Source organism: Betta splendens, chromosome 9 (assembly GCF_900634795.4).
Source record: "Betta splendens chromosome 9, fBetSpl5.4, whole genome shotgun sequence".
NCBI lineage: Eukaryota > Metazoa > Chordata > Actinopteri > Anabantiformes > Osphronemidae > Betta > Betta splendens.
In genome coordinates, this window is record NC_040889.2 from 20,304,970 (window position 1) to 20,322,804 (window position 17,835).

The window sequence follows — 17,835 nt, forward strand, 5'->3', positions numbered from 1 at the left end:
GTTGCCTGTTATTCTATGAATATTAGTTATATGAAGGTATTAACAATAAACGGGTAGAAAAACAAGTGACAAGATGCAGTTTAGATCATGAAGTTTTAAATACTGTAGCAGATGGAGTCAAGCACACCTCCTCATCAGATCAAGTCTGGGGCTGGAGTTGGTTCAAAGATGTTTCAAAGCTTCAGGTCCAGCACAGAAGAAAATCTCTTTCAAGCTACATGCTGTACAATAAACTGGTGTAACAAGAGTTTGTGCTTTACATCTACAAAACACCACGTTCCCTTAAATAATTGAAAAGTGAAACTCTTTGAAACTCAGCATATGAGACAGAGTGATAAATAATACATGAGAGCTACTTTCGTTTAAGGGACAATGAAGAACTTCATTTACATTGTAAGCAGAGACTGTCTTTACCAAGACAGGGTCATCATCACTAATAAGTGCTTCAATATGTTAAAATAACAGCATAATAATAACATTAAAAGGTCACAATGACCAACTTAAAATGTGAATGGTACAGGTCCACTGATTAAAACGTAAAGAAGCCCTCATCCCTTCATCAGGTTAACCTTGATTTCATTTATTCTATTATTACAACAAAGTGGTCTCACAATCTGTCACTGATGAGCACATGGCATGTGCTCCATGAGGAGGTTGGGCCCCAAATGGTTGCCGGACTGCGGGTACAGGTGGGCCTGATGATGCTGCTGGTGGTTTTGAGTGCCTGGCAGCTGGCGCTGGTGGTTTCATGCCCCGAACTGGTGGGTTTGGGTTCCCAAATGGTTCAAATCCAAAGTCTGTTGGCCCACGTGGTGCTGATGCTGTAGAAGGAGCCTGGGAGGCTGGAAGGATGATTATGGGGAAGTTGATCTCTGGGTCTGAGGCATATTTGACATTGAGGTAAACCTGTGAATCATAGTGATATTGATTATTTAAACTGTACAGCACTGCATCACACTCTGACCACATGTCCTGCTACCACTAAACCTCATGTCATGACATTTTGACTGGGTGCTGCCTACCCTGAGTCTGTACTCCACTTTGATGATGTTGCAGTTGAGAATGGAGGGCTCCATGTCTCTGGGGATGGTGATGACTCTCGTGACTGTTTCTCTTGAGGATGGAGGGATGGGCTCTCCCACCTCCTTCAAGATCTTTTGGATAAAGAATTTTCTCCTCCCATTTGCAAAGAAGTTTTGGATTACACACACACAGTACTTGGGCTTGATCTCACGAGACGAGTTGTTCTGAACAATGGCCATGACCTTCATTCTTTTTCCTGAACGTCAGACCAAGAAACATCAAAACCATCCTTAGTGTGAGAGGCAGCATCACTTGGAGAATTCTCACCTTGGACAAAACCACTTTTTTCAATTTTCACGTCCATTGATACTGATCCTGAGTTGAAAACCTTCATTTTCTTAGTCTTAGTTCCATGTTGTGGAATCTGAAAATGATTAATATCAGTGTACTGTATGTAAACAACAATATACAGTTTATATTTATGAATTCATGACCACTGTGTAAAACCTGTCCTAGTTTGTTCACTTCAACAGGAAGTAATCTCACATTATCTTTGCCAGTCACAAGCATTTCTGTTAACAATCTCAGTATACAAAAAAAGAAAAAAAGATCTTTGACAAAAAGAAAGTGTATATTGACACTGCAGACAATAGTTTATTTCTTCTTGGAACCGCAGGTAACACCTACCATCATCAAGCGAACAGAGTTTGGGTTTGGTCTCGACACAAAGTAGATATCAGCCAAATTTTTCTTGGCGATCCTCATCGATCTGCTCAGCTTGGCTTTTAGCTGGTAAATAATTTTACCATATGGGCCTCGAAAGGAAGACGGAAAGTTTCTGAAGCACAGAGAACAGGAGGCCACAAGGAAATAATTGGTTATACGTGAACAAATACAAGCAGACAAACTATACGGTCAAATAATTCCAACAGAGAGAAGGAGACATAAACGTTATTAAAGATGGTGACTAACCCAAAAGGGATCTGGAAGATGAAGGGGTACACGTGGCATCCTGGTGCAACAACACTGCTGTCTGAGAAGCAACAAGAGGCTGTGAACTAGTCAACAACATATTCAGACATCTGCTGGTTTTACAGGTAGGGTTAGTGTTACCCACAGCTAACGTCAACAAAAGAGGAAGTCATAGGTCTCATTATTACATAGGTGTGAACACTCACATATTTCTCTGTACTGGTTTCTCAGTAGTGTCTGGTTGTCAACTGTGGAACAAATGAGATCTTTGATTAATTGTTTATGAACACCAAATCTCAGACAATAAATACACTGATAAATATTTATTGTGATATTTCCCAAATAAAAAACAAGAGTATTATTATTTTTTGAGTCAAGCTGAATAAAAATGGTGATAAACTGACTATTCTGTTATTTATCATCTATGAACTGACAGATCTCAGACACCTTCAACACAGTGAATGAAGGCTTTTACCGTATGAACCTGCACAAGCACAGACGTTATTAGAGCCAGTCTGAAAGTAAACTCACCTCTGACGTTCTTGTCCTGAATAAAATAATGTTTGCTGTTGAAGTACCTCTCCTTGGCGTGGTAAACCACTGTGTGGTTCCCGTGCCTCTCGCTCCACAGGACGTCGGCCTTAGCGCGGAACTTGATGAACAGTGAGCTGATTTGAATGTCTCTGTCCACCTCCACGGTGACCTGGCCTGAGATCAAGTCGCCGTTGGTGAAGGTGTTCCTCTCATTGATGGGGTTGTAGGTCACTTTCAGGCTCTTCACGGTGGACATGTCGCTCCGTGAACAGAAAACGATCGCAAAGCTGAAAATAGTACGACGGAAAACTTCCGTGATGGGCGTGAAGGCAGCCTCGATATCTCACACCTGAATCGCCCCTCCCATGGATAAGTATCTAAATATAAGTTTGCATTACTTATAAATATTAATGACTCCTGTGCACATCATTGTTTCTCCTCCTGTACCTCTCCTTGGCGTGGTAAACCACTGTGTGGTTCCCATGCCTCTCGCTCCACAGGACCTTGGCTTTAGCGCAGAACTTGATGAACAGTGATTTGATTTGAGTTTCCTTCCTCACCTTCACAGTTACCTGACCTGAAATCAAGTCGCCGTTGGTGAAGGTGTTTCTCTCATTAATGGGGTTGTAGGTCACTTCTAGGCTCTTTATGTTATCCATAATGCTCCGTGAAGATAAAATGACCACATCGCTGAATAAAGTAAAGATGGAAAACTTCCTCAATGGGCGTGAAGCAGCTTCAGAGACATAATTTATAGCATAACTAAATAGTCACTCCCACGAATAAATATTTAAATATATGTAGGTATTTAACTATTTAATTATACATATTCATGAGTCTTGTGCACCTCATTGCATGCAGTACACATTTTAAATGAAATTTAGTTCCCTGTAAGTAGCTAGAGAAATTGTAATTACATGATAATAGAATATATGAAATGTGCAAAATGGTCATTTGTGGGGTTTTTTATAAATTCTACGCCAGCATAGAGTATAAAGATGAGCATGAAATCCCAATAATGCCAAACGTAAACACAGTTTAATGCTCATGATGACTAACATACAGTAAGTGGTGAAGTTAGGGAATTGCTTGCAGCGTGGTGGGTTGGCTCCTCCCATCACAGGACTGACGTTTGCTGGGAGGAGCTGTGCAGGCACACAGGTGGAGGGAGTATTTAGGGCATGTAGGTCACACATTAAGCACATTGCTGGTATGTTTCATCTCAGACACTCAACCTTGCTGCTACTCCGCCAGGTCTTGTCATTCTTTTTCATAGGTTGTGTGAGTGCAGGCTTTCTGTTAAATATGAGTCTTAGTTTATTGGGGTTTCAGGGTCAGGCGTGTTCTCATGTTGCTGTTAGTACTGCAGCAGCTTTGCGTTAGTTTTAGTTCTTGCTTTGTGTATCTTTTGTATTTGTTACTTCTCAGTTACTATTGCCAGCATTTGCTGAGTTTTTTGTCACAACAAACTGCATAGAGATTTGACACTCAACCAGTCGTCTCTGATTTTGAGTCCAACTCCTTTTAGGTTAAGTGGGTCTTTAACATGTAGTGATTTACAGGCAGGCAAGGTCCTCTATATTACTCCTACAGTGCGTAGTGAACAGGCTGTGTCATTGTTGGTAGGTGCGGTATCCAAGGTTCCAGAGTGTTTAGTTAGTGAGGTGTGAAGAAATTAATACAAATGAAACATAAGATATGCTACATAAAAGACTTATGGTATTTAGTTGTGAATATTATAACCTATTCATATAGTAGTGACTCATGCTGCTTTAATGAATTATGAACTTAAATCAAAATCAGGCAATTGTTAAGCTTTGAACTTTCCACATAAATGAACACTGACATCTGGTAACTGCTGAACATCATAACATTGTTTTGCTTGGTCTCCCTTTGTCACCAGCTCTGATGAATTACATGCCTGACTGACACAATAAAAAGAAGGCGCGGTACGTTCATGGCTTATTCTATCTCACTGAAACTTCTTCAATCCTGTCACTGATATTTAGTGTCGTAACCCGTTAACGATGGGTATGTGACATGTGCTGCACAAAAAGGCGGGGCATCAAATGTTTGTGGTTCTGATGGTGCTGGTGGCTCTAGTGGTGGTATTAAACCAGGTGGTGCTGCTGTAGAAAGGGCCTGAGAGGCTGGATTATGGGGAATTTGATCTGTCAAGTGGACAGAGTTGGGGTCTGCTCAATTTTTTTGGCAAAAAAATACCGTACCGATATGCATATGATGATTAATCTTCAGGAGACAACAGAGATATGAGCATTTAAAATGGCGACTTACTCAAAGAGGATCTGGAAGATGAAGGGGTACACGTGGCGTCCTGGTGGAACAACACTGCTGTCTGAGAAACAACAAGAGGGTATGAACTAATGAACATGGTATTCAGACACCTGCTGGTTGTACAGTCAGAAGGATTTGGCCCAGGCTTTCTATCTACTCTGTTTAGGTGTGACCGGTGGCTTTCTGCGTTGTGTAGTGGCTTTAAGGATCGACTCACAGCCGGGATTTACGGTCGTCCAGTTTATTCTGATGAACAGAAACAAAACACAACCCACACCAGGGTAAAAATCCGCCCTCTCTCCTGTACCTCTCCCACCGGAGTCATGACCGAAAGGGGCCGAGAGAGGCACGCTGCAATAACGTAAATTATAAATATACATAAAATAAATTAAACATATTCTGATAAACAGAGATAAAACACACCCCTCACCAGGGTAGAAATCCGCCCTCTCTCCTGTACCTAAAGGCACCGGACACAAACACACAACTGAAATTAGCTTGATTAGTACAACTTTAAGCTAGCGGTACCGATCACCAAAAGTAAACGAAAACCAGTCTGGGACCTAAAAGTATCGACATACATGTATATATATAAGTTATATATAAAAGTAATGACCGGGATCACAAATATTAATACTGAACTACACTTACTGTAATATAAAACTATTGGGCATCCAATCCATTGTGGTACGTAAAACAGCACGCACCTCTCCCACCGGTTTCATGACAGATACAGACAAAAGAGTGAGGGGGTGCAGCCCACATTTATCCCCAATACAGAATAAAAAACAAAGAAGAAGAAAGGGGGCTCCAGTTCTGTGACTATCAGGTATTATATATACTGTATAATTAGATACAGGATAATATTATTATACAAGACTAAGATCAGATTTTGTATAATTATAACAATATAACCCGGTTACATAAGCTCAGCTCCAATCAATAAAAGGCCAGGGCGCAAAAAAGAGTTTATTTTTTTTAGTAACATAGAAATTCATCATATAAAACAGTGATACAATTAAACAAGAGCTACTGCTGTTTAAAAGCCAATGCAAAACGTCATTTAAGGTTCTGTAAATACTCTATATGTTTATGTAACAGCAGAGGTCAAGACGTCCAGCTTAAAAGAAGGAACGTTATAAAACAAGTCTACAAATTCAACAGTATAAAAGCAAACTTACAACTTACAACAAAGTTTTATGATCACTGTGATCTGGCAACGACGGGTACATGGCATGTTCTTCATAAGGCGGTGGGGCATTGGATGCTTGGGGTACTGGTGGTACTTGCGGTGGTACCGCGCCAAAGACTGGTGGTGCTGGCGGTACTGTGCCCCAGACTGGTGGACCTGATGGTGCTGGTGTTACCGCGCCCCAGACTGGCGGACCTGGTGGTGCTGGTGCTACTGTGCCCCAGACTGGTGGACCTGGCGAACCTGGCGGACCTGGTGCTACCGTGCCCCAGACTGGTGGGTTTGGGTTCCCAAATGGTTCAAATCCAAAGTCCGTTGGACCAGGAGGTGCGGGTGCTGCAAAAGGAGCCTGACAGGCTGGAAGGATGATTATGGGGAACTTGATCTCTGGGTCTGAGGCATATTTGACATCGAGGTAAACCTGTGAATCAGTGATAATTATTCAAACTGTACAGCACTGAATCACACTCTGACCACATGTCCTGCTACCACTAAACCTCATGTCATGACATTTTGACTGGGTGCTGCCTACCCTGAGTCTGTACTCCACTTTGATGATGTTGCAGTTGAGGATGGAGGGCTCCATGTCTCTGGGGATGGTGATGACTCTCGTGACTGTTTCTTTTGAGGATGGAGGGATGGGCTCTCCCACCTCCTTCAAAAGGTCTTTGGTATAAAGTTTTCTCCTACAGTTTGCAAAGAAGCTTTGCTTTATGTAGACACGGTATTTGAGCTTGATCTCACGAGACGAGTTGTTCTGAACCATGGCCATGACCTTCATTCCTTCTCCTGAAAATCCGACCAAGAAGCATCAAAACCATCCTTAGTGTCAGGGGCAGCATCACATGGAGAACTCTCACCTTGAATGAAGCCAGTTTTTTCGATATTCACATCCATTGATACTGATCCTGAGCTGAAAACCTTCATTTTCTTAGTCTTAGACTCATGTTGTGGAATCTAAAAGTGCAAATATTAATATCAGTGTATGTAAACAACAACATCAAGTGTATATTCATAAATACAGGACCATTCTGTAAAACTTGTCCTAGTTGGTTAATTTCAATAGAAAGTTTTACAAACAAGTCACAAGCATTTATGTTATCAAACTCAATAAAGATCTTTGACAAAAAGAAAGCGGATATTGACACTGCAGACAATAGTTTATTTCTTCATGAAACAGCAAGTAACACGTACCATCACCAGGTGGACAAAGTTTGTGTCTGATCTCGACACAAAGTAGATATCAGCCAAATCTTTCTTGGCGATCCTCATCGATCTGCTCAGCTTGGCTTCTAGTTGGTAAACAATTTTGCCAACTGGACCTCGGAAGGAAGACGGAAAGTTTCTGAAGCACAGAGAACGGGAGGCCAGAAAAAAAATCATGGGTAATCATGGGTTGTACATATAGATATACAAGCAGGCAAACTATACAGTGAAATAATGGAGATAGAAATAGTGTATAAATGTTTTAAAAATAGTGACTTACCCCATAGGGATCTGGAAGGTGAAGGGGTACACGTGGCATCCTGGTGCAACAACACTGCTGTCTGAGAAGCAACAAGAGGCTGTGAACTAGTGAACAACATAGTCAGACATCTGCTGGTTTTACAGGTGAAGTCTGGTCCCTTGGATTCATCAGCTTTCTATCTTCTCCCCTTCTAAAGCCACAGCTCAACTTAAAGAGCATTATTAAGTTGTGAGTCACATTATTACGTATCAACACTCACATATTTCTCCGTGCTGGTTCCTCAGTAGTGTCTGGTTGTCAACTGTAAAAGAAATTAGTTTTTTTATTAATTGCTTTTGTTGACATTAAAACATTTTGCGAATGTGAATATTTATTTTATTTTCCCCAAATAAAAAAAGTTTACAAGTGAATTATATCTTTATTTTTTGTGCTGAGCTAAATAAAACTATTCTGTGTCACATATCACTGTCTATGAACTGACGGATCTCAGACACCTTCAACACAGTGAATCCAGGCTTTTACCGCATGAACCTGCACAAGAACAGACGTTATTAGAGCCAGTCTAAAAGTAAACTCACCTCCGATGTTTTTGTCGTGAATAAAGTAATGTTTGCTGTTGAAGTACCTCTCCTTGGCGTGGTAAACCACTGTGTGGTTCCCGTGCCTCTCGCTCCACAGGACGTCGGCCTTAGCGCGGAACTTGATGAACAGTGAGCTGATTTGAATGTCTCTGTCCACCTCCACGGTGACCTGGCCTGAGATCAAGTCGCCGTTGGTGAAGGTGTTCCTCTCATTGATGGGGTTGTAGGTCACTTTCAGGCTCTTCACGGTGGACATGTCGCTCCGTGAACAGAAAACGATCGCAAAGCTGAAAATAGTACGACGGAAAACTTCCGTGATGGGCGTGAAGGCAGCCTCGATATCTCACACCTGAATCGCCCCTCCCATGGATAAGTATCTAAATATAAGTTTGCATTACTTATAAATATTAATGACTCCTGTGCACATCATTGTTTCTCCTTTGTTGTTGTTGCCTCTCGTTGTAAAATACACATTTTAAAGTATATTTAATTTACTGTAGTTTAGACAATAGAATTTTTAATTAAAATATAATGGAATATGATAAATGTAAAAAACGGTCATTTGTGGTTTTACACGATCTCTGGGTCTCTCGTCGGAGTCACCTGTGGAAAAAAGATTCAGGGAACGCTGTATCATATAGGTAGAACACAAACATACACAACTGCTGACTGCTTAACAATAACGTCTGCCTTTCCCCGAACAGGCCGGCTGGGATGTAACGTGACATTTTGCTACGTGCCGCTTCATGATCACGTGGGCTGCTGGCGTGGCCCCTCCTCCCCGTCCTTGTGTACCTCCTACTTCCACTGTGTGGCGCCGTGGGTCAGCGAATTACCCTGAACTTCTCGCTTGGCATCTGCTTATGGACTGTGCCGTTCCTTTAAATGAGATCCTTGGTGCAGATACACTTAAGGACGTGACCCAGCTTTACACAGGTCATGGTACCGCCACCTCTCCACTGGATCCAGCCAGCTACCAAGCCTCCTACAGGGCCTCTATGAACGGATGAGTCCTGTTCTCCCACTCCTGCTCAGCTCTGATGAGGTTGAACGCAGGCGGGGGAGGAACCTTATTTTGATAGGCATATCATGTGGCCAATCACATGCAAGGACAGACTAGGACCACGCTATTATGAATCTGAAGGTGGCGACTGTGTTGGTACAAGCTACGTGCACAGAGCAAGGAGGGATTTGCATCATATAGGAGACATGTACTGTAAGAGACAGATGTGTAAGATACAAGCATAAGTCAGAGGAGGGCCAGCAACAACACAGACAGATGGGCGGTTCCTGGAAGTCTGGCTGGAGAGAGAGAGCGCGTGAGCCCAGTTGCCCTCAGGGCTGTGATTCTGTGTATACTCCTTCATGCCCTGCTGCTTTTCTATCCCTGCCCTACAGTGCATGCCGCTGATTACCTTGATCAGGTGAGTTCAGTCAGTCAACAGCTGGAAAAGCCGGGACACACAGCTGGGACATGGATAGATGGGAATCTAGCAGGGCAGTGGCCCAGTGGAGAATTGCCAGATTTCACATTTTGACTCTAAATTAACCCATTCATTTAATTCATATTACCCAATATTAAAATGAAGTGAGAGGAAAGAAAGATTTGATAACAGAATAATTTATTATTTGAAAAAAAGACAAAGTGACCTTCCCTTTTTAAAGTAATATTTTGTTTAATTTTGTTATGTTTATTTGAAAAAAAAGCAAAAACATTCATAATTCTCCAACATTGAGTTCCATAGGAAGTGCTACTGTGGTGGGTTAGGGTTCCTTAAGCATGATGAATTTGATCTCTGGGTATGAGTTACACAATGACTATTATTTCTTTAAGTGTAAAAATATCCTTCTTGTGGTATTTTGTGGTATGTGGATCACATCCACATCTATTTACAGGTCCACGACTCCACTTACAGGACGACTCCATCCCGAGCTGTGTTTCTGTTTGCCATTGTTCATCCAGCCAGCCTTTCCTCTGTTCCCGGTCACCTGACCTCCCACACCCACTCCCAGATCCCTTCACGGTTCCCTGAGAGCGACTCCACTGCTGCTGTGATTTGGTTTGCTGTTTTTAACCACGATTCCTGGTTCAAGTCCTTCTTTATTCCTGTTCTTTATTTAAGACTAGTGTGTCTGGTGTTGGTGAAACAATAAAAGATGGTGAGTTTGAACGAGTATCTGGAATGAAACCCATGCACTGGGTGCAAACGTGCAATTGAAATGGTTCCGGAGCCAAATACCAAATGGAAATATATGTCTTTCTCTATCAGTGCCCTAAGAAACAGAGACTATGATCTTATAGCATATTAATTGTTGCATTAATTGAATATGTTTCCATCTTGTTTTGAACCTCTTAATAATGAAGATGTGCTCTTGAATATTATAATATTCCTTTCAGCCCAGTAAACGTATTGTTGGTTGCCACGATCTTCACACCACCAAACCCAGGCCTTGTCCTATAAAAATCCATCAATCAATCAACCAAAGCTTTTTTTATTTCGCGTCGCATGACGACATACAGTTGACCGAATCACTGAACAACAGAAAATCACAATAAGGTAAATAAATAAGGTAATAAAATTATAAGTCGAAATACATACAAAATCAAAGAAATAACTCACATTAAAATAATCCAAACTGTCATACCCCATTCAGGAGCTGTGGACAGAATTAAATGCCAGTTTAATCAAAATGGTGAGTATTTAGATTAGATTTCAAAACAACAAGATCTGAGGATGACCTGATCTCCAGCGGTAAGAAGTTCCAAAGTTCTGGAGCCAGAACACAGAATGCGCCCCAGCGCTTAGTGTTGAGTGGAGTCACAGAACAGAAAGCGATTAGAAGAATGCAGCAAGTGTGTAGTGACATACAGCAAAATTAATCAATTAATCAAATCACTCAAACATGCAGGTGCAGTGCAGTGGGCTGTCTTAAAAGCAAACGTTAAAATTTTAAATCTGATGTGGAAATCAACAGGCAGCCAATGGAGGGATCTAAGAACAGGGACGATGTGACTGCATTCTTAAAAAAGTCAGGAAGTGGGCTGCCGCATTCTGGGCAGTGGCCTGTTTCAAACAAAATGAGCTCACTTTGCTTGTTATTCAAGTCTAGGAAGTTATCCATGAGTCATGAGAATAAAAGAGGTCCTAAAACTGAGCCCTGAGGCACACCACAGCTAGAAACAATAGGGTCAGATGCACCATCCCAAGCTACACAGAAAATCTGGTAGTAAAATAGAAGCAAAAGTGGTAGTAAGGGGTGAGAAGTTATCTAAAACCATTGATGAAGTGTGTCTGACCGCTGATGGCTGTGCAGGTTGATTAGAAGACAAACAGACAAACATATTGCATGTCATCATATTTAACTGATAAGCATTTTATTGCCATGTTCCTCAAAGAAATATACTGCACAAACTCTCCAGGTACAAACAACAAAGACCTTCTCAGCCTACACGGCAGCTCTGTCTTGTTTATATCGTAGCTCTACATGGGAATTTTGTTAAACCAGAGTGGAACATGTATCCAGTCTGTTGAAGAACTAGTTGTCTTTTTATTCAAGATCACTTAAACTGTCTTTATAATAATAATTTATTTTGTAATTAAACCTAAATATTTCAATTACATCGAGTCTAGCATGTAAAGGGTGGATGGTACAGGTCCACTGATTGAACTGTAAAGAAGCCCTCGTCCCTTCATCAAGTTAATCTTGAATTCATTAATTAAATTATTAGAACAAAGTTTTGTTAGAGTCTGTCACTGACGAATACATGGTATGTGCTCCATGAGGAGGTTGGGCATCAAGTGTTTGCGGTGCCGACATCCCTGACAGCTGGCGCTGGTGGTACTGGAACCAAGGAGTCTGACAGCCTGGAAGGATGATTATGGGGAACTTGATCTCTGGGTCTGAGGCATATTTGACATCGAGGTAAACCTGTAGAACACAATGATTATTCAGACTGTGCAGCACTGCGTCACACTCTGACCACACGTCTACCACTAAACTTCATGTCTTTGACATTTTGACTGCGAGCTGCCTACCCTGAGTCTGTACTCCACTTTGATAATGTTGCAGTTGAGGATGGAGGGCTCCATGTCTCTGGGGATGGTGATGACTCTCGTGGCTGTTTCTTTGGAGGATGGAGGGATGGGCTCTCCCACCTCCTTCAAAAGGTCTTTGGTAAAACGTTTTCTCCTCCTCTTTGCAAAGAAGCTTTGCTTCATATAGACACGGTATTTGAGCTTGATCTCATGAGACGAGTTGTTCTGAACAATGGCCACAACCTTCATTCCTTCTCCTGAAAATCAGACCAACAAACGTCAAACCCATCATTAGTGTGAGAGGCAGCATCACATGTAGAACTCTCACCTTGAATGAAGCTAGTTTTTTCAATACTCACGTCCATTGATACTGATCCTGAGCTGAAAACCTTCATTTCCTGGGTCTTAGTTTCATGTTGTGGAGCCTGGAAAAGATGAATGAAGATGAATGATCAGTTTATGTAAACAACAATATCAAATTCATATGTATGAATTCATGACCACTGTGTAAAATCTGTCCGAGTTGGTTCAATTCAGCAGGAAGTAACCTCACATTATCTCTGCCAGTCACAAGAATTTGTGTTAACAATCTCAGTAAGAATAAAAGAGAAAGAAAGATCTTTGATGAAAATAAACTGAATATTGACACTGTTTATTTCTTCTTGGAACAGCAGGTAACACGTACCATCATCAGGCAAACAGAGTTTGGGTCTGGTCTCGACACAAAGTAGATATGAGCTGAATCTTTCTTGGTGATCTTTATGGATCTGCTCAGCTTGGCTTCTAGTTGGTAAATAATTTTACCAAATGGGCCTCGAAAGGAAGACGGAAAGTTTCTGAAGCACAGAGGGCACAGAAAAAAATCAACAAATACAAGCAGACAAACTAAAGTATACAGTCAAATAATTCCCACAGAGAGAAGGAGACATAAACGTTATAAAAGATGGTGACTTGCCCAAAAGGGATCTGGAAGGTGAAGGGGTACACGTGGCATCCTGGTGCAACAACACTGCTGTCTGAGAAGCAATAAGAGGCTGTGAACTAGTGAACAACATATTCAGACATCTGCTGGTTTTACAGGTGAAGTCTGGTCCCTTGGATTCAGGAGCTTTCTATTTATTTTTCAGCCTAACTCAAAGAGGATTAATAAGTTGTGAGTCACATTATTACGTATCAACACTCACATATTTCTCCGTGCTGGTTTCTCAGTAGTGTCTGGTTGTCAACTGTGAAACAAATGAGTTTGTTTCACAATTAAAAAATTAAAATTAAAAAGATCAAACAAAAGTATTGGTATTTTATGTGTCAAGCAATGAAAGTCATGATAAATTGACCATTCTGTGTCACATATGTCTTTGAACTGACGGATCCCAAACACCATCAACACAGTGGATCAAGGTCTTTACCGCTTGAACCTGTACAAGAACAGACGTTATTAGAGCCAGTCTGAAAGTAAACTCACCTCTGACGTTCCTGTCCTGAATAAAGTAATGTTTGCTGTTGAAGTACTTCTCCTTGGCGTGGTAAACCACTACAGTGTACCCAAACCTCCTTCTCCACAGGACCTTGGCTTTAGCGCACAACTTGATGTACAGTGAGTTGATTTGAGTTTCCTTCCTCACCTTCACAGTTACCTGACCTGAAATCAAGTCGCCGTTGGTGAAGGTGTTTCTCTCATTAATGGGGTTGTAGGTGACTTCTAGGATCTTCATGTTATACTTAATGCTTCGTGAAGATAAAATGAGCACAGCGCTGAATATAGTAAGACGGAAAACTTCCTCGATGGGCGTGAAGCAGCTTCAGAGACATCATTTATGGTATAAATGTACTTGAATCGCCACTCCCATGAGTAAATATTTAAATACATGTAGGTATTAATTATACTTGTTCATGACTCTTGTGCACATCATTGTGCACAATACACATTTTAAATTATATTTACAGTAGTTTACTGTAAATGAGACAATAGAAATGGTAATCAAAATATAATGGAATATAAGAAATGTGCAAAACGGTCATTTGTTTTTTTTTGTTAATTCTAAGCCAACATGCATTATAAAGACTGACTAATGTAAATGGTGAGGTTATTGATTTGCTTGCATTGATTTACAGGCAGGCAAGGTCCTCTGTATTACTCTTACAGTGCGTAGAGAACATGCTGTGTCATTGTTGGTAGGTGCAGTATCCAAGGTTCCAGAGTGTTTAGTTAGTGAGGTGTGAAGAAAAGATTACAAATGAAACATGAGATATGCTACATAAAAGACTTATGGGATTTAGTTGTAAATATCATAACCTATTCATACAGTAGTGACTCACGCTACTTTCCACATTAATGAACAGTGAAACTTGGTAACTGCTGAAGAGCATAACATTGTTTTGCTTGGTCTCCCTTTGTCACCAGCTCTGATGAATTACATGCCTGACTGACACAATAAAAAGAAGGAGCTGTACCTTCATGGCTTATTCTATCTCACTGAAACGTCTTTCTTCCTGTCACTGATATTTAGTGTTGTAACCCGTCAACAATGGGTATGTGACATTTCAATTCAATTAAATTCAATTTTATTTATATAGCGCCAAATCACAACAAAGTTATCTCAAAGCACTTTACAAAGGAAGTTTTAAGACCTTACACAACTAAACCCAGCAGATCCCACACACAGCAAGCCTTTAATTTGACAGCAACAGTGGAAGAAACCTCCAGCAGAACCAGGCTGGATGTGGGCGGCCAACTGCCTGCATAAGGAGGCTGGCATCAAATGGTTGTGGTTCTGATGGGGCTGGTGGCTCTAGTGGTGGTATCAAACCAGGTGCTGGTGCTGTAGAAGGAGCCTGACGGACTGGAAGGATGATTATGGGGAACTTGATCTCTCGGTCTGAGGTACATTTGACATCGAGGTAAACCTGTGAATCATAGTGATATTAATTACTCAGACTGTGCAACACTACATCTCACTCCGACCACATGTCCTGCTACTACTAAACCTCATGCCTTTGACATTTTGACTGGGAGCTGCTTACCCTGAGTCAATACACGTTACGGAAAACGTCCTCCATGGGTGTGAAGCACCTTCAAAGACATAAGATATAATTTATAGTGTACTTGAATCGCCACTCCTATGATTAAATATTCCATGTCTTTATATTTACCTTTCTTTTCCCTTTACAATAAAACTGGTCCTATACAGACAATGCTTGGTTTTATTTTGTGTTTGATTCTATGAACAACATTTGATCTGCATGGAAACGAGAACCTGCAAATCTTCCCCAGCCACTTAATCACAAGCCTGAAACTTTTGCAGTAATATTAATCAACTACTGAACAATAGTAGCTGTAACTATTTAGTTTAACTAGCATACTGTAAATAGAGAGAAGCTACAAAGTCTGCTTAGTGTGTCTGGAATGTTAATTAAGCTGAGCAATGAACTCTGCACACTTTGCTTTCACAGATTTCTCATGCAAACTGAAAATGAGCAACTGGTCACATCAGAGTAGTGGAATCTACTATATATAAAGCAATTGTTACTGGCAAAATCACTGCTTTGAATTATGGTATATTTGGCCTAGTTTATGCCTAGTGGTCAAAGGTCAACAATGAATACAAAACAGAAAAGGTCTTTGACCTCTTAGTGAGGAATCAGTTATAAATTGTTCATCCACTCTGTACAGTACAATAATAGTAATAACACATATTATATATTAGAAGTAATCATCAAGTAATATAACCCAACCAAATACTGAAGCTGCGTGGCCCGTAACGCATGGGCACAATACAATATAATACAGTGTAAGAATATGGGAAATTATATGGTGAAATTTGTAGTGAAGATGTTTTAGCATTTAGTTAGGATTGACTATTATTATCCACCAGATGGCGCTAAATACTCGCATTTGTTTGCATCATAAATGACTAAATTGGGGCGGGTAACACCGTCGCCTCACAGCAAAAAGGTTCTGGGTTCGATTCCCGGAGGCGGCCCTGGTGCCTTTCTGTGTGGAGTTTGCACGTTCTCCCCGTGTTTGCGTGGGTTCTGTCCGGGTTCTCCGGCTTCCTCCCACAGTCTAAAGACGTGCATTAGGTTGATTGGACTCTCTCCATTGCCCGTAGGTGTGAGTGTGTGTGTGAATGGTTGTCTGTCTCTGTGTTGCCCTGCGATGGACTGGTGAACCGTCCAGGGTGTACCCTGCCTCTCGCCCATAGCCAGCTGGGATAGGCTCCAGCACCCCCGTGAACCCACATATGGGAATAAGCAGCTTGGATGGATGGATGAATGGATGGATGGATGGATGGATGGATGGATGGATGGATGGATGGATGGATGGATGGATGGATGGATGGATGGATGGATGGATGGATGGATGGATGGATGGATGGATGGATGGATGGATGGATGACTAAACAGAACTGACTGACAACATAATCATCAACAGCACTCTGAAGTTTATGGTCCACAATACAGCTATAAAATACGCGATAAGCACCAATTAAAACAGACATAAAAAATATCCTGGTCTGACTCTACTTCATATATCTTCTCATACTGTATCTGCCATGTCTCTGCTCCTGTGAAGCAGCAGACATTGTTCAAATGGCATTCTTACTGTGTTGCAAACTACAAAACCCAAGGTTTAGACAAGGTTTTACGATGGAAAAAGTTTATTAGCACAATTATAGTGAAGCTCTGAGGTCACAGGTCACACCCCGAGTCTCTCCACTGTTATCAAGCATTGATTGTAAGACTCTAGGACGGCCTTGCTAACGGTGCCATTGTTTCTTCTCCTGATCATGTGATGATCTCTGTCTATCCTGTGTCACCAGGCTACAAAGCTGTTGTTTGGTCTGCAGCAACAGAGTGGATTGTTTCAGTCTTCCACGTCTAAATCCAAAGTGAAGTAAAAGAACCCAGAGGATAAGCCGCAGTATTGATCTGTAGTTTCTCCACACCGCCTCCCTCCTCTAGTTAGTCCACAGGGTCAGCTCTAATGACACTGAGGAGCTCCGCTGGCAGTCCACGCTGCCGCTATTTGCAATTTAGATGGAGGTGAAGTAAAAAGGGAAGAAGAGGTGTGTGAGGATGGAACAGAGGGCGGAATGCGAAGGAGACGGGAAATAAAGGACGCGTGAGGGAGAGGACGTAAAGGAGATGATCAATACAAAGCATTCAGCTGCCCACAAATAGAACGCAGATAAATGAAGTGCCCCTCATCAGACAGCGAGTCCACGGTGAGGAAAGGGTTAACCGTGTCACATTTTTGCAGGTTTTTTTCCTCTCCCTCTCTTTTTTGCACTCGCCAAAAGAATTCCTGCGGCCAAACAGGAAGCCGCAGAAGGAACAGTTGGCAGCCCTAATCTTGTGCAGATCCTCCGATAGCTTTCCTCCCAACAAACAATGCCAGTCGGAGCCGAGGAGCCTCTGCAAAGGTGCTGAGACGCAGGCAAGCGGGCGCTCCGAACGCCACGCGGATGCGTTCAAGTGACGCCAGGAAAACGCGGCGCTCAGGAACTTCACAGTGATTCTGCCTCCCTGTTTTCCTCTCAGTTCAGTTTTCCTTTAATTAATCTTCTTTTAGTAAATGGAACCAGACCACGTATCCGGCCTCTTACAAGAGCAATCTCTGTTCGTCCAGTCAGTAATTCTTAAATATGAGTCAAACAACGGGAGCAGACTTGTTTGAGGTTTCCTGAAAATGAACCGCACGATGAAGTCACAGTGAAGGAATCCTTATTTTAA

The 17,835-nt window shown here is 41.6% G+C and overlaps 3 protein-coding genes across 6 annotated transcripts; all 3 read right to left on the reverse strand.

Moving 5' to 3' along the window:
* Positions 1–76: 76 nt before the first annotated feature.
* LOC114862898 (arrestin domain-containing protein 3-like) lies at positions 77–5,570 on the reverse strand. 4 transcript variants are annotated; one of them, XM_055511882.1, is made up of 13 exons: positions 5,476–5,570; positions 5,255–5,284; positions 5,042–5,070; positions 4,825–4,885; positions 3,593–3,674; positions 2,977–3,219; positions 2,527–2,573; positions 2,202–2,243; positions 1,996–2,056; positions 1,711–1,861; positions 1,351–1,447; positions 1,023–1,279; positions 77–906 (listed from the first exon to the last, which is right to left on the reverse strand). In XM_055511882.1, the coding sequence occupies exons 6-13, from the start codon at positions 3,186–3,188 to the stop codon at positions 592–594; spliced, it is 1,182 nt and encodes a 393-aa protein (XP_055367857.1). In that variant the 5' UTR covers positions 3,189–3,219; positions 3,593–3,674; positions 4,825–4,885; positions 5,042–5,070; positions 5,255–5,284; positions 5,476–5,570; the 3' UTR covers positions 77–591. The 4 variants fall into 4 exon arrangements, with proteins under 4 accessions (XP_055367857.1, XP_055367858.1, XP_055367859.1 ...); XM_055511883.1 differs by lacking the exon at positions 3,593–3,674; XM_055511884.1 differs by lacking the exon at positions 3,593–3,674 and having other exon boundaries at positions 4,982–5,070; positions 5,248–5,284; positions 5,476–5,562.
* Positions 5,571–5,775: 205 nt separating this feature from the next.
* Positions 5,776–8,849, reverse strand: LOC129604622 (arrestin domain-containing protein 3-like). The gene is made up of 8 exons (XM_055511881.1): positions 8,724–8,849; positions 8,063–8,352; positions 7,744–7,785; positions 7,503–7,563; positions 7,211–7,361; positions 6,877–6,973; positions 6,549–6,805; positions 5,776–6,437 (listed from the first exon to the last, which is right to left on the reverse strand). The coding sequence occupies exons 2-8, from the start codon at positions 8,319–8,321 to the stop codon at positions 6,009–6,011; spliced, it is 1,296 nt and encodes a 431-aa protein (XP_055367856.1). The 5' UTR covers positions 8,322–8,352; positions 8,724–8,849; the 3' UTR covers positions 5,776–6,008.
* A 2,108-nt stretch (positions 8,850–10,957) lies between these two features.
* LOC114862860 (arrestin domain-containing protein 3) lies at positions 10,958–13,875 on the reverse strand. Its single transcript, XM_055511886.1, has 7 exons — positions 13,565–13,875; positions 13,287–13,328; positions 13,058–13,118; positions 12,788–12,938; positions 12,431–12,527; positions 12,103–12,359; positions 10,958–11,995 (listed from the first exon to the last, which is right to left on the reverse strand). The coding sequence occupies exons 1-7, from the start codon at positions 13,812–13,814 to the stop codon at positions 11,792–11,794; spliced, it is 1,062 nt and encodes a 353-aa protein (XP_055367861.1). The 5' UTR covers positions 13,815–13,875; the 3' UTR covers positions 10,958–11,791.
* Between the last annotated feature and the right edge of the window lie 3,960 nt (positions 13,876–17,835).

What these genes read in the sequence shown, in the direction of transcription:
- LOC114862898 (XM_055511883.1), bottom strand. Translation starts at nt 3,188, where the DNA reads ATGGATAACATAAAGAGCCTAGAAGTGACCTACAACCCCATTAATGAG. An exon ending in TCAGGACAAGAACGTCAGAG is followed by an intron (nt 2,244 to 2,526) that starts GTGAGTTTACTT and finishes TTTGTTCCACAG; the next exon opens with TTGACAACCAGACACTACTG. An exon ending in ATCTTCCAGATCCCTTTTGG is followed by an intron (nt 1,862 to 1,995) that starts GTTAGTCACCAT and finishes TCTGTGCTTCAG; the next exon opens with AAACTTTCCGTCTTCCTTTC.
- LOC129604622 (XM_055511881.1), bottom strand. Translation starts at nt 8,321, where the DNA reads ATGTCCACCGTGAAGAGCCTGAAAGTGACCTACAACCCCATCAATGAG. An exon ending in GAACCAGCACGGAGAAATAT is followed by an intron (nt 7,564 to 7,743) that starts GTGAGTGTTGAT and finishes GTTGCTTCTCAG; the next exon opens with ACAGCAGTGTTGTTGCACCA. An exon ending in ACCTTCCAGATCCCTATGGG is followed by an intron (nt 7,362 to 7,502) that starts GTAAGTCACTAT and finishes TCTGTGCTTCAG; the next exon opens with AAACTTTCCGTCTTCCTTCC.
- LOC114862860 (XM_055511886.1), bottom strand. Translation starts at nt 13,814, where the DNA reads ATGAAGATCCTAGAAGTCACCTACAACCCCATTAATGAGAGAAACACC. An exon ending in TCAGGACAGGAACGTCAGAG is followed by an intron (nt 13,329 to 13,564) that starts GTGAGTTTACTT and finishes TTTGTTTCACAG; the next exon opens with TTGACAACCAGACACTACTG. An exon ending in ACCTTCCAGATCCCTTTTGG is followed by an intron (nt 12,939 to 13,057) that starts GCAAGTCACCAT and finishes TCTGTGCTTCAG; the next exon opens with AAACTTTCCGTCTTCCTTTC.